Source organism: Pleurodeles waltl, chromosome 11, assembly GCF_031143425.1.
Source record: "Pleurodeles waltl isolate 20211129_DDA chromosome 11, aPleWal1.hap1.20221129, whole genome shotgun sequence".
In the NCBI taxonomy this organism is placed as follows: Eukaryota; Metazoa; Chordata; class Amphibia; order Caudata; family Salamandridae; genus Pleurodeles; species Pleurodeles waltl.
The window spans coordinates 92423976-92439551 of NC_090450.1; the positions used below are offsets into that span (position 1 = coordinate 92423976).

Here is a 15576-nt window from a genome sequence, read left to right on the forward strand (position 1 = left end):
TTAGGGAGAGGCTCCAGAGCAATCTCGTCCTCAAAATTGAGCTTCCTCTTCTGTGGCAAAGTCTCTGTTGGCTTCATCCTAGGTTTTGTAAGGACCATACCTGTTTGGGAGTGTGTGAGCGCACACGTTTGTTTTGAGCATCCAACTCTTCCTGCAGGAGCTGGGGCTTGTGTTGCTCGGAGTCATTGGAGCCCATTGTTGAGGGTGTTTCTGCTGCACAAAGGGGGCCGAGTTGATGTTGGTTTGGACGTTGAGGACACTTTTGGTGTTGAAACAAGTTTTAGCACTGAGGCAGGTTTCAGTGCCACCACTAAAGGTCTTTTTGGTTTCGAGAGTCTGTGCAGGATCTTCAGGCTTGAAGGACAGGTTGGTCTGATGCCTGAAGGAATGTTTTCTGCTCCCAATGCTTCGATCTGTGCAGACCTTGGTCCAAAGGCAGTGACCTGGCTGGAGGTTTTACGTTTTGGCTTGGTTACAGACCCTCCCTGTGGCGATTCTGGGCCTTGGGCTCATGGATGTTGGGCCAGCTTGAGCTATGTTTTGGAGACCATGGTACTCACTATTGGCATCTTCATACCTGTGACCTTGTTCCTCTTTCTACTCCGTCATGGAGGTCAAGACTACTACCAGGCTCGGAGATAACTGGATGAGATTTGCTCCCAAAGGTGTAGGTTCGTCCTCCTCTGCCTCAACGCCATGCTCCCCAAAGATACCAGGGGATATCTTGCCGTTCTTTGATGGACACACCTTCACTTCAGTCGATACCGAACAGTCTTTTAGAACTGAAAAGCAAAACCGGTCTTACAAGTGGAATCCTTGTGGTCAGGTGAGCTGCAGAGGTTGCAAACCTGACAATGATCGGTCAATGGAAATTTGGAGTGGCACTGGTGGGAGTATTGGAAGGACGTTCGGTTCTTTCCGTTACTGGTGAGGCATTCTCATTAACGAAAATCTCAAAGCAAAGCAGGCCGGAGGCCCCTACGGCGAAGCAACAATGAAAGTCGGCTACCACAAGATTGCTTTGCCAAAGAATGAAACAGTTGTCATGTGAAATGTCTTCAGGTGCTACTGGAGTTAAAGAAAGAGCAAATGTGCTTGAAGGAAAGTGATAACAGTATCGAACTTGAAGCCAGGGCGGTATACGTCTGATCCCATTTGGGGTGTGGGGGAGAGGGGGTGTAGAGGGGGTGAAACCCAAAACATCATGGAGTCAATGCCTATAAGCATGGCAACTAAGGGAGCATTCACTATACCTCATGAGTCAAAAGACTTCTATGAAGAAAAAGAACTTGCACACGCCCGAACCCAACACTAAATGGCAGAAGTATACCGGGTATGTGTATATACAGCAGCACGTCCTAAGAACATATGTCTTTGCAATGTACCATAACAAGGGTCATATATACTATAGTTTCTTGTGTGTGTTAATTACAGAATATCATATCCTCTCCTTTTGTGTTTGCTTGCTGCAAAAAGATCCCATGCCAATAAAGAGGAGCAATAGGAGAGGTGGCCTGGGTAAATTTCAATACAAAATAAATGACAGGGACCCACTACAAACAGAAGAAAGGACAGCAAGCCTTAAACAAATGTCCAGCTGGAACAGTTTTACCAATACTCTTCCTCACTAGGATCATCTACATATACTTCCAGACTAAAATCCAACAGATGTAAGGTATCAAATAGTACTCACTATATCCTAGTTGTGACCTCAACTCCAGAACTCTATCCAGTGTGGTGAGGCTCTACTGCAGGAAACCATCTGTGAACTTAACGTTGTGCGCATGTTATATCAAGACCATCAGGGTTGTCCTTGGTCTACATGGGCAGCACTCACACCTGCTCCATACCATTGGAGTTCACCTCCTTCCGTTAGCATTCTGGCATAGACCACAATTTGCAACTGACCTCTCTAACGAGGCTCCTTCAGAGAACGGGAAGATTTAGGGGCATATGCTAGATGTGCAGAGGCATGAGGGGCTGATGCAAATAAAATCTCTTCTGCAACAGCCAACACATATCTTCTTACCATAGCAGTGTGGACTGAAAGGTACTGTGAAAAAAGTATTTTGGCAAGAAAAGTCAACTTATTATGTTTCTGTACATAACACTTTCAACATTTCTAGTACAGCTCTATGAAATATATGTCATTAAAAGTTTCAGTGGGTTCGAAAATTAAGGAAGACTGACAGATATATATGGTGACGTTGTAAATTAAATTTTATGACTTTCTTGAAGTTCTTAAGAAGATTGCATACAGAAGATGCAAAACACTTAAAGTAGCAGAGCCCAGAAAGGAAAAAAGGGTTCTTTCCGGGTGCAAGCTAACTTTGAAAACAGACAACAGCCTGCCTCCTCGAAGCAGACTAATTTACTTTCAGAGTTGTGTATGGATTACAAATACTTGTGTCCACCACTTGCTCAAGTCAAGACCCCTTGAAGGTCGTGCGACTAGACAAACAACTTTCAATAGCATCCAGTCTAGATGACTTTAATAAAAGAAAAAAAAATCTTTCACGGGCAGGGACTTCTCTTCTTCACTGAAGTTGTGAGTGGATAGAATACAAATGTCACCAGCAAGAGCAAGCCTAACATCTTGGGGGAAAAAGGCAATTTTCACTATTTCTGTTTTGATGTAGGACAACCAACTGAACAGCCCCATTTCAGAAGAAACAAAAGGACAGATCTTGGAAGCAATGGAACCATAAGGAAATGGTTAATGATGATGCACAATATAACCTGATGCCTTTATATACAGCTGAAGTTTTCTTTAAAGGTTAATTTCCTATATCGATTCTAAGAACCAGAAAGCCATAATACAGTTAGTCGAACAGGCATCCTAGTGTGTTGATCACTGAAGCAGAACTGACATACTATAGAAATGTGACCTACAACGTATAAGGAAGATCAGTTGCATAACAAAGTACAGGAAATGAGTTGCCCTTGCCAACAATCTTCAAGTCTTTGGTGTTAAGCAACCTACCTGTTACTGTGCTGAAAAACAAGGGCAACAATAATTAACTGAGTGTGCAGTATCCGTAATTAACCAGAAACTATTTTGTGAAGTTAACTGTTAGACACTTTAGCAAATAAATCCATTATCATGTCTGAAAGAAAAGGCAAATCTTAAGAATAATGGTACTCAGGTTTTACATAAAGCCCCTCTAAAGTTCTACTTACTCGTCATCCGGAGTGAGCTGTACTGGTTCGTTTGTGAACTGGGCATCAAAGTTATCCAATCCGAATTCTCCACAGATATTAGGTTTAAAAGGTGGAACAATTTGCTTTTGCTCCATCTAAAAGAAATGTTTTCAAAGAAAAAAAAAGTCACCTTTAGAATATAAATAAAAACAAAAATTACAGAAAAAGTGAATAAATTGGGGAACCAATAAGTAATATCCCATGAAGTGTAAGGTCCCTGAACAGCAAACATATCAGTCTATCTATTGCTTGGAGGCATTATGCTGAGTCATGAATATTTTAACATTATTAATAAAGGTCTAAGTCTTGCAGACAGAAGTTGACCAACTAAACTCCAGCAAAAAACAAACAAAAAAAACTCAATAATAAATTTCACAGGTGCACTGGATGGTTACATAATTTTTTTAGTGATCCCGGTAATTGTTTCTAGAACTCATGGATCAATACCTAGATCATAATTACTGTTTGTGACAATCAATGTGCAGTGAATACAAATTGATCCTTGTTCATCTTTGTGGTTCTTCAGCATAGGTTGTTAACATTTTTCTCCAGCACTATCTTTTAAATACCACATGCTTATTTAGTAAAGGATGTAGTAAGTGATTACCAAGGAGGTAAGAGTGATGCAGCTTACAAAAACAAAAATAATCTTGAGAACAATACCCCATTCTGCTGTCTGTCTTGATAGACAACCAAGCGTAACTGCTTTGTGAAGCTTGGCATCAAACTCTATGTTTCTGTTTTACAGTGGTCTTGAAGCAATGCACGGAGTACAAATGCGGTAGTTACTGTTCCGCTTCTGGTCGAATGTGCCATCCCGAGGACTGAACTGCTCAGTTTATTTTCATATCATAATGCTTGATGCATGCAACATAAAACACTCTAATTCTCTGTCAAATGCTTTATTGTTGCAGTTAAGCTGATCTTGCAGAGAACACTTCCCACATTCACACATCCAAAGAGCCCTTCTGTCTGACAAAGGCTTATTATGAGAGGTGTATAAACGAGAATACCTACTGATGTCCAATTAGGACCATATTTGGTAATGGTTGTGGTGAGGTCTGATCCTCATATCTCTTAAAATCCTGGAAAAGGTTTGAATGCTGTTAAAACTCACAGCATGTTAACTCTGCAATGTAAGATTATAATCGGGAAGGTCACCTTTCATAAAACAGTTGAACTTAAACTGTCCCCTCTGTGCTAGCATTTTCAATGAAGGGAAATCCCAATTCGAAGAATGTATCCAATGTAGCTTGAAGAGAAACTGCCAGTTCCGTAATTCGGTTCATCCAGTCATTAAATTATGGTTAAGTGTGAAGATTATCTCTCCAGCGGTTCTTTGCAACAAGAACCCATGACAGTTTCTGTCTACCACCCACGTCAAACAGGTTCTGTGAATGTAATACACTGAAACAAAGATAAGCATCTTGCAGTTCTGGGAGCAGAGTTTCACCTGCCCGAACCCCACGCCTGCAGCTATTTAAAAAAAAAACAGTTTCATTATATCAGGAGGATTCTTCTAACTAGACAGCCATCATTCTACCAAACACTCTTTTACTGGCTGGCTTGATGTAAGTGAAACAGGAAAAACTGCTGGTCTGTTTCCCCGAGAGGCCTTGGGCAAATGCTGTCAAAATAGCACCAGAATATTGATGCCTTATATGTACAAGAGGCCATGGAGCAATCACTGCTCTCTTGCAAAAGTAGACAGGGTAGATCAAATAACACGTAAGAAATTGAAAATGTCACTTACCCAGTGTACATCTGTTCGTGGCATCAGTCGCTGAGATTCACATGGTATGCATGAGCTCGCCATCTGGTGTTGGGTCGGAGTGTTACAAGTTGTTTTTCTTCGAAGAAGTGTTTTCGAGTCACGGGACCGAGTGACTCCACCTTCTGTGCTCATTGCGCATGGGCGTCGACTCCATCTTCGATTGTTTTCCCCGCAGAGGGTGAGGTAGGAGTTGTACTATAGTAATAGTGCCCGCGCAATGAAAAATGTAAGTATGTACCTATTAAAGGATTAAGTAATATATATACAAATGTACAAAATTGAAGGTAACTTCTGAACTGCTACAGGCTTCCGGGGAGGTGGGTGGGTCCATGTGAATCTCAGCGACTGATGCCACGAACAGATGTACACTGGGTAAGTGACATTTTCAGTTCGATGGCATCTGTCGCTGTAGATACACATGGTATGCATAGACTAGTAAGCAGTTAGTTCCCCATAAGCGGTGGTTTAGCCTGTAGGAGTAGAAGTTGTCTGAAATAGAGTTCTTAATACAGCTTGACCTACTGTAGCTTGTTGTGCGGATAGCACATCTATACAGTAGTGTTTGGTGAATGTGTGAGGCGTAGACCAAGTGGCTGCCTTACATATTTCTTGTATTGGGATGTTTCCTAAAAAGGCCATTGAAGCACCTTTTTTCCTTGTTGAATGTGCCCTGGGAGTAATGGGCAGTTGTCTTTTTGCTTTAAGGTAGCAGATTTGGATGCATTTAACTATCCATCTGGCTATACCTTGTTTTGATATTGGGTTACCTGCATGAGGTTTTTGGAATGCAATAAATAGCTGTTTAGTTTTTCTGATGTTCTTCGTTCTGTCAATGTAGTACATTAATGCTCTTTTGACATCTAATGTATGTAGTGCTCTTTCAGCCACAGAATCTGGCTGTGGGAAGAATACTGGTAATTCTACCGTTTGATTTAGATGGAATGGAGAAATAACTTTTGGTAAAAATTTTGGATTAGGTCGTAGGACGACCTTATTTTTATGTATTTGTATAAAAGGCTCTTGTGTTGTGAACGCTTGAATTTCACTTACTCTTCTTAGAGATGTAATGGCGATGAGAAAGGCAACTTTCCAGGTGAGGAATTGTATTCCGCAAGAGTGCATGGGTTCGAAGGGTGGGCCCATGAGTCTTGTTAGAACCACGTTTAGGTTCCATGAAGGAACAGGTGGTGTTCTCGGTGGTATAATTCTTTTAAGCCCTTCTATGAATGCTTTGATAACTGGTATCCTATACAAGGAAGTCGAATATGTAGTTTGCAGGTATGCAGATATTGCTGCAAGGTGTATTTTAATAGAAGAGAAGGCTAGCTTTGCTTTTTGTAAATGGAGCAAGTAATTTACTATATGTTTTGGAGTTGCCTCTAGTGGTTGTATCTGATTATGATGGCAGTACCAAACAAATCTTTTCCACTTACTTGCGTAGCAGTGTCTAGTGGATGGCCTTCTGGCCTGCTTTATGACTTCCATACACTCTTGGCTAAGTTGTAAGTGTCCGAATTCTAGGATTTCAGGAGCCAGATTGCTAGATTCAGCGATGCTGGGTCCGGGTGTCTGATCTGTTGGTTGTGTTGCGTTAACAGATCTGGTTTGTTGGGCAGTTTGATGTGTGGTACTACAGACAGATCTAGCAGTGTTGTGTACCAGGGTTGTCTTGCCCACGTTGGTGCTATTAAAATGAGTTTGAGTTTGTTTTGACTCAATTTGTTTACTAGGTAAGGAAGGAGAGGGAGAGGAGGAAAAGCGTAAGCAAATATTCCTGACCAGTTCATCCATAGGGCATTGCCTTGGGATTGCTTGTGTGGGTATCTGGACGCGAAGTTTTGGCATTTTGCGTTCTCTTTTGTTGCAAATAAGTCTATTTGTGGTGTTCCCCAGAGTGTGAAGTAGGTGTTCAGAATTTGTGGGTGGATTTCCCATTCGTGAACTTGCTGGTGATCTCGAGAGAGATTGTCTGCCAGCTGATTCTGGATCCCCGGAATAAACTGTGCTATTAGACCAATTTGATGGTGGATAGCCCACTTCCATATTTTTTGAGCTAACAAGCTTAACTGCGTTGAATGTGTTCCTCCTTGTTTGTTTAGATAATACATCGTTGTCATGTTGTCTGTTTTGACAAGGATGTATTTGTGGGTTATGATTGGTTGGAAAGCTTTTAGTGCTTGAAAAACTGCTAATAATTCTAGATGATTTATATGCAGTTTTGTTTGATGTATGTTCCATTGTCCTCTTATGTTGTGTTGATTGAGATGTGCTCCCCACCCTGTCATGGAAGCATCTGTTGTTATTACGTACTGTGGCACTGGGTCTTGGAAAGGCCGCCCTATGTTTAAATTTATACTGTTCCACCATAGAAGCGATAGGTAAGTTTGGCGGTCTAGCAACACCAGATCTAGAAGGTGACCCTGTGCTTGAGACCACTGTGAGGCTAGGCACTGTTGTAAGGGCCTCATGTGCAGTCTTGCGTTTGGGACAATGGCTATGCATGAGGACATCATGCCTAGGATCTGTAGTATTGTTCTTGCTTGTATTGTTTGGTTTGGAGACATGTGTTGAATGACCCTGTTGAAATTGTGGATCCTTTGTGGAGTTGGCGTTGCTACTCCTTTTGTTGTGTCTATTATGGCTCCTAGATATTGCTGTACTTTGCTTGGCAGAATGTTTGATTTTGCAAAGTTGACGGTGAACCCTAAATTGTAGAGGGTTTGTATGACTTGATTTGTGTGGTTTGAGCATTGTGTGAGCGAACTGGTTTTGATTAGCCAGTCGTCTAGATACGGGAACACATGTATTTGCTGCCTTCTGATGTGTGCAGCGACTACTGCTAGGCACTTTGTGAATACTCTTGGAGCGGTTGTTAAACCAAAAGGCAATACTTTGAATTGGTAATGTATTCCTTTGAATACAAACCTTAGATATTTCCTGTGTGATTGATGGATTGGTATATGGAAATATGCGTCCTTGAGGTCTAGGGTTGTCATGTAGTCGCGTTTTCTGAGCAATGGTAACACTTCTTGTAGTGTGACCATGTGAAAGTGGTCTGATTTGATGAATGTGTTTACTACCCTGAGGTCTAGAATTGGTCTCAGTGTTTCGTCCTTTTTTGGTATCAAGAAGTACAGTGAATAAACTCCTGTGTTTATTTGTGTGCTTGGTACTAATTCTATTGCATTTTTTTGCAGTAGTGCTTGAACTTCTATCTCTAGAAGTTGTGAATGGTATTTTGATAAATTTTGTGATTTTGGTGGTATGTCTGGAGGGAATTGCATGAATTCTATGCAATAACCATGTTGGATAATTGCTAGGACCCATGTATCTGTAGTTATTTTGTCCCATGCTTCGTAATATTGATGTATCCTCCCCCCCACTGGTGTTGTGTGGGAGGGGTGAGTGACGTGTGAGTCACTGCTTGTTGGTAGTGTTTTTGGGGCTTTGAAATCTTCCTCTATTCCTAGGAAATTGCCCCCCTCTATACTGGCCCCGAAAACCTCCCCTGTACTGTCCCTGGTAGGTGGGCGGTGCGGACTGTGAGGTGCTAGCTTGTGTGGCCTGACCCCGAAACCCTCCTCTAAAAGGTGTTTTGCGGAAGGTGTTATAAGATCCTCTGCTCTGCGGGGAGTAGAGTGCGCCCATGGCCTTGGCAGTGTCAGTGTCCTTTTTGAGCTTTTCTATAGCTGTGTCGACCTCCGGACCGAACAGAAGTTTCTCGTTTACTGGCATGTTAAGCACTGCCTGCTGAATTTCTGGCTTGAATCCAGACGTTCTGAGCCATGCGTGCCTACGGATGGTAACCGACGTATTAATGGTTCTTGCGGCCGTGTCTGCTGCATCCATGGAGGAGCGGATTTGATTGTTGGAAATGTTTTGACCCTCCTCAACAACCTGTTTTGCTCTTTTTTGCAGATCTTTTGGGAGATGTTCAATGAGATGCTGCATCTCATCCCAGTGGGCTCTGTCGTATCGCGCTAGCAGCGCTTGTGAATTTGCGATGCGCCACTGGTTTGCTGCTTGGACAGCAACCCTCTTCCCGGCTGCATCGAACTTCCTACTTTGTTTATCTGGGGGAGGTGCATCCCCAGAAGTGTGTGAGTTTGCCCGTTTTCTGGCAGCCCCTACCACCACAGAGTCTGGTGGCAGCTGAGAGGTGATGAAGACAGGGTCCGTAGGAGGCGCCTTATACTTTTTGTCCACCCTAGGCGTCACTGCCCTACTTTTAACTGGCTCCTTGAAAATGTCTTTTGCATGGCGTAGCATGCCTGGGAGCATCGGCAGGCTTTGGTAGGAGCTGTGGGTTGAGGAGAGGGTGTTAAATAAAAAATCATCCTCTACTTGTTCCGAGTGTAGTTCCACATTATGGAATAGAGCTGCTCTAGCCACCACTTGTGAGTAGGCTGTGCTGTCTTCCGGTGGTGATGGCCTAGTTGGGTATGTGTCTGGGCTGTTATCAGACACTGGTGCGTCGTACAAGTCCCACGCATCCTGATCTTGGTCGTCGTGGCTCATGGCGGTGTGAGCTGGCGAATGTGACGGGGTGTAAGTTGGCGAAGCCGGAGTTACAGGTGGAGGCGAGGGAGGAGGTGTTACCTTTTGTGTTGTGTCTTGCTGAGGAGTAAACTGAAGCGTTCTCTTTCGTTTGACAGGTGGAAGGGTACTGATCTTCCCAGTCCCCTGCTGAATAAAGATACGCTTTTGCGTGTGATCCACGTCAGTGGATTGCAGTTCTTGTTCAAATCTATGTTTCTTCAGTTGAGAAGACATAGAATGCTCTTCGGTATAGGAGCCAGAAACAGGGTCTGATGTCGCTTTTTTCGGCTCCGAAAGCCCTGTCGATTGTTTTTTCGGCTCCGAGGTAACCTTCCTCTTTTTCTGTGCCGAAAATTCTTGGCCTCTATGGTCTTCGGCGCCACTGTCTCGGCGTCGATCGGTGTCGACACCGAACTCTCGGTGTCGATGCTTCTGTTTAGCACTCTCTCGGTCCCGAGGAGGCTGCGTGCCGGTGTCTCGACCGAAGTCGGACGATCTCGACACTGAATGGGCCTTTTTCGGTGCCGATTGTTGGTCACCGAGAATTTGGGTGGAGCCATGGCCGGTTGGCAGTGGCGTCCCCTGGGCCTTCTTTCCTTTTTTAAGGTTTGATCTCGACGTCTTACTCACAGTTCTTGTAGAGTGTAGCTCGTCGGAGTCTGAATCCTGGATGGAAAAGGATTCCTCCTGTTCTTCTTCTGTCTCGAACTGTCGACGCTCTTTCGGCGTGGACGCCATCTGCAGTCTTCTCGCTCGACGGTCGCGCAGAGTTTTTCGGGACCGGAACGCCCGACAGGCCTCGCAGGATTCTTCACTGTGCTCGGGTGACAGGCACAGATTACAGACCGAGTGCAGGTCCGTATAAGGATATTTGTTGTGGCATTCGGGGCAGAATCGAAACGGGGTCCGATCCATCGGCGTTGTCCTCCACGCGGTCGGGCCGACTAGGCCCCGACGGGGTGCCGAAATCTACCCCGAAGGGCACCGAAGCGCTTCGATGTTCAACGCGTCGTCGTATGTGTCTATCTCTAACCGGATCGCAACGATACCGTCGAAAATCTTCCGTCTTCAGCTATCTTTCCGTTCCGAAACTCGGAGCGACATGAACACGTCCGAACCCGATGGCGGAAAGAAAACAATCGAAGATGGAGTCGACGCCCATGCGCAATGAGCACAGAAGGTGGAGTCACTCGGTCCCGTGACTCGAAAACACTTCTTCGAAGAAAAACAACTTGTAACACTCCGACCCAACACCAGATGGCGAGCTCATGCATACCATGTGTATCTACAGCGACAGATGCCATCGAACATACTGTTCCTGTATCTTAAGCCAGCATTAGATTTTCTTTAATTCTTATTTTTTGGTTCTGCATTTGAACATATTCTTTCTTGCAATTTTTATCTTTGAGATATTTGTGCTCGTGTTCTTTGATTTACTTGTATTATCTGTTGAATAACTGTCAACTATTTTAAGGCGAAGGTTGTGCTCTGAAAATACTAGAACCATCATTATTGACTTGAGTATTTCCTTTTTACATAATATTGGTTCATTTTCAAGTCCTGAAAAGACCACTGTCGTGTAGGGGTGGGGTGGGGTGTTAGTGGGAGTCTTCATTTTAGAAGAGCAAGCATAAAACAGTGAAAGGCATCCACATGTTAATGAGTATCAATGGTTTTTCATCTTGCATGTGTGACATACCTTACCTGGCAAGTAACAACTGCCCTTGCATACCTCACTGAACAGTTATACTACTACTAGTCTTAAAGACAAAAGTAATCTTATCTGTGCAAAGCTTATTTAAAATCGATAGCATTATTCTAGGCCACAGTTAATGAATTTTTTTTAAAGCATAGCTAGAACTGTAATAAAAAAAGCAAAAAAAAAAAAAAACAATTCCTAATGTTTTCCCTTTCAAGTGTACGTGAAGTACAAGTTACTTACCTCCGGGAACTAAATATCTGGTAATGACATTCTAGTTGCAGATTCCTTACCTTTGAATTTCCTCCAGGCGTCAAACTGGATCCGGAGATTTTTATTTGAGCAATACCCTTACGCGTCAGTAGGTGGCGTCACTCGACTCAGCAGGTGTCAATGTCTTAGTCACCGTGATGACCTCAGAAGTAGTACATGGACAGCGCAGTGACATCAGTTTCTTTTAACGTCTTTCCAAGCCAAAGCGCAGAGCCGCTAAGAACACAGACTGCTGCGCCAGAGCCAACGACCTGAAGAGGAGAATCCCTGTCCCTAGAAATCAGTTCGCAAGCAGGGATGATGGGTGGGTTGGTGAGGAGTCTGCAACTAGAATATGTCTCTACCAGATATTTTGTTACCGAAGGTAAGTAACTTGTACATCTGATAGACTTCTAGGTGCAGATTCCTTACCTTAGATTAGATTAGGTACCCATGCAATGCCATCCTCAGTGGTGGGCTGCGAACCAAGATCATTCTAGGAAGTCCTGCAGGACCGAACGACCAAAGTAGCTGTCCTGACAGACCTGACTTTCTAGGCAGTAGTGCTTAGCAAACGTGTGCAGGGATGCCCATGTAGCTGCCTGGCAGATATCCAGGACAGGAATACCGCATGCTAATACAGCGGAAGCAGCAGTTGCTCTGGTGTAATAAGCACGCAAGCCCTTAGGGGGTTGCTTCTTGGCCAAAGCATAGCACATCTTGATGCTAAGAAGTACCCATCGACAGATGGTACGTTTTCGCACCACCTTCCCTTTCTTCACACCCACATCCCCAACAAAGAGTTGATCGTCCACCCGGAAATCTTTAGTACGATTAAAATAGAATGCCAACGCTCTTTTTGGGTCCAGACAGTGGAGTCTCTCCTCCTCATGAGAAGGATGTGGGGGTGCGTAGAAAGTAGGCAGGGTGATGGACTGGTGTACATGAAAAGGCGCAACCACCTTCGGAAGGAAGGAAGGAAGCCCAAGTTCGCAGCACCACTTTGTCAGGGTGCACAGACAAGTATGGAGGTTTGGACGTAAGGGCCTGAAGCTCACTCCCCCTGCGAGCAGCGGTGATGGCAACAAGAAAGACAGTTTTGAAGGTGAGGAGCAGTAAGTGACAAGTGTGCATCGGCTAGAGGGAGTACACATTAAATAAGTAAGGACAAGATTGAGGTCCCACTGAGGCATGATGAGTGGAAGGAAATAAATGAGTGAGACCTTTTAGGAATCTACTCGCAACAGGAGATTTTAAGAATGAGGGCTGATCAGGTAACTTAAAGGCTGAAATGGCAGATAAATACCCTTTAAGGGTGCCCAAAGCAGAGCCCTGCTGGGCCAAAGAATGAACAAAAGAACATCAGATAGAGGGGCAGAGAGGGAATCAACAGACCTGTTGGTGCACCATGCCAAAAGAACAAGTTACTTACCTTCGGTAACGCTTTTTCTGGTGGATACACTAACTACCTGTGGATTCCTCACCTTATGAATTCGATCCTTGCGCCAGCATCCGACGGAAAGTCTTCTTCCTAGCGGTCTACGTCGACGAGGACGTCATAATGGCACGGCTCCGCGTGACTCCGTCTGACGTCAACGTGCCAATAAGAGGTCCTCGTCGGCGTACTGACGTCAGTTTCACCTCATTTTTTCGTGCTCTTAAAGCAAATAGGAGTAAACCGATCATGAAAATTGATAATTAATATAGAAAGATATACGCACACAAAAACCTTGACCATTTAAATCATCCACTCTTATTGAGAGTTTAAATACATGAATATACAAAAATATATAGAGAATTATCACTATATACATATAAATATATATACGCATTTATATACATACAAATATATATATATAAATATAAGAATAAATATTAAACGAAAGACTGCAAGATAACTGTGCAATCAGGCAGGCAACGGGGAGGCGGGAGGGACCGTGAGGAATCCACAGGTAGTTACGAAGGTAAGTAACTTGTTCTTCTGATGGATACAACTACCTGTGGTTTCCTCACCTTATGAATATAGTCCCAAGCAGTACCGAACTCGGTGGTGGGTGCCCGCCTGATTACACTAAGAAATCCTGCAATACTGAGCGAGCAAAATGACCATCCCTCCTCATCTCAGAGTCTAAACAGTAATGTTTTACAAAAGTATGGAGGGACGCCCAAGTTGCCGCTTTACATATATCTATCAATGGAACTCCCCTCGCCAAAGCCGAGGATGCAGATTTAGCCCTAGTAGAGTGGGCCCCGATACCTTCAGGAGGGACCTTTTTTGCCAAAGAGTAACAGATCTTGATACACAAAATGACCCACCTGGAGAGTGTCCTTTTCTGTACCGCTCTGCCCTTTTGCTGACCAGCATATCCAACAAACAGTTGCTCATCTAAACGAAGTCCTTAGTTCTTTCGAGGTAAAAACTGAGGGCCCTCTTAGGGTCCAACCTATGGAGTCTATCTTCTTCTTTAGACGGGTGGGGAGGAGGGTAAAAAGCGGGAAGAGTGATATTTTGCCCTATATGAAAAAGGGTGACAACTTTCGGTAGAAAAGCAGCCCTGGTTTTTAGAACCACTTTATCAGGGAAAAACATAGTGAAAGGGGGCTTAACGGAAAGTGCCTGAAGCTCTCCAATCCTCCTGGCAGAAGTAATTGCGATCAAGAAAACAGCCTTGAAGGCTAAATATCTCAATGGACATGAATGCATGGGCTCAAAAGGCGAACCCATTAAGAATGTTAAAACAAGATTTAAGTCCCACTGAGGCATGTGAAAAGGAGTAGGAGGAATGAAAATGTCACTTACCCAGTGTACATCTGTTCGTGTCATCAGTCGCTGAAGATTCACATGTTGTGCATAGCCCGCCATCTGGTGTTGGGTCGGAGTGTTACAAGTTGTTTTTCTTTGAAGAAGTCTTTCGAGTCACGGGACCGAGGGACTCCTCCTCTTTGTCTCCATTGCGCATGGGCGTCGACTCCATCTTCGATTGTTTTCCCCGCAGAGGGTGAGGTAGGAGTTGTTTGTTAGTAATAGTGCCCATGCAATGGAGTGAATAAGTATGTACCTATTTAAGATTTAATATATTTACAAATGTACAAAGTTGAGGCTAACTTCCAAACGGCTACAGGCTCCCGGGGAGGTGGGTGGGCACATGTGAATCTTCAGCGACTGATGCCACGAACAGATGTACACTGGGTAAGTGACATTTTCAGTTCGATGGCATCTGTCGCTGTAGATACACATGTTGTGCATAGACTAGTAAGCAGTTATCTCCCCAAAAGCGGTGGCTCAGCCTGTAGGAGCGGAAGTAGTCTGAAATAAGGTTCTTAGTACGGCTTGGCCTACTGTGGCTTGTTGTGCTGATAGCACGTCTACACAGTAGTGCTTGGTAAATGTGTCAGGCGTAGACCATGTGGCTGTCTTACATATTTCGTGCATTGGAATATTCCCTAGGAAGGCCATGGTAGCGCCTTTCTTTCTGGTTGAGTGTGCCCTTGGTGTAATGGGCAGTTGTCTTTTTGCTTTAAGGTAGCAGATTTGGATGCACTTAACTATCCATCTGGCTATACCCCGTTTCGATATTGGGTTTCCTGCGTGAGGTTTTTGAAATGCAATAAACAGTTGTTTAGTTTTTCTGATGTGTTTAGTTCTGTCGATGTAGTACATAAGTGCTCTTTTGACGTCTAATGTATGTAGTGCCCTTTCAGCTATGGAATCTGGCTGTGGGAAGAACACTGGTAGCTCTACCGTTTGATTTAGGTGGAACGGTGAAATAACCTTTGGCAAAAATTTAGGATTGGTCCTTAGGACTACTTTATTTTTGTGTAGTTGGATAAAAGGTTCTTGTATTGTAAACGCCTGAATTTCACTTACTCTTCTTAGAGATGTGATGGCGATGAGAAATGCAACTTTCCAGGTTAGGAATTGTATTTCGCAAGAGTGCATAGGTTCAAAGGGTGGACCCATGAGTCTTGTTAAGACGATGTTGAGGTTCCATGAAGGAACGGGTGGTGTCCTTGGTGGTATAATTCTTTTGAGGCCTTCCATAAACGCTTTAATGACAGGTATCCTAAATAGTGAAGTTGAATGGGTAATCTGCAGGTATGCCGATATTGC

The 15576-nt window shown here is 43.8% G+C and overlaps 1 protein-coding gene across 1 annotated transcript in view; it reads right to left on the reverse strand.

Annotated features, from left to right (window-relative positions):
- Window positions 1-15576, reverse strand: part of PRKCI (protein kinase C iota) — a 224825-nt gene that overhangs the window by 18214 nt on the left and 191035 nt on the right. Inside the window, exon 17 of the mRNA XM_069213180.1 lies at window positions 3181-3296. Within this exon, the coding sequence (XP_069069281.1) occupies window positions 3181-3296 (116 nt within the window). The remainder of the gene's footprint in view (window positions 1-3180; window positions 3297-15576) is intronic.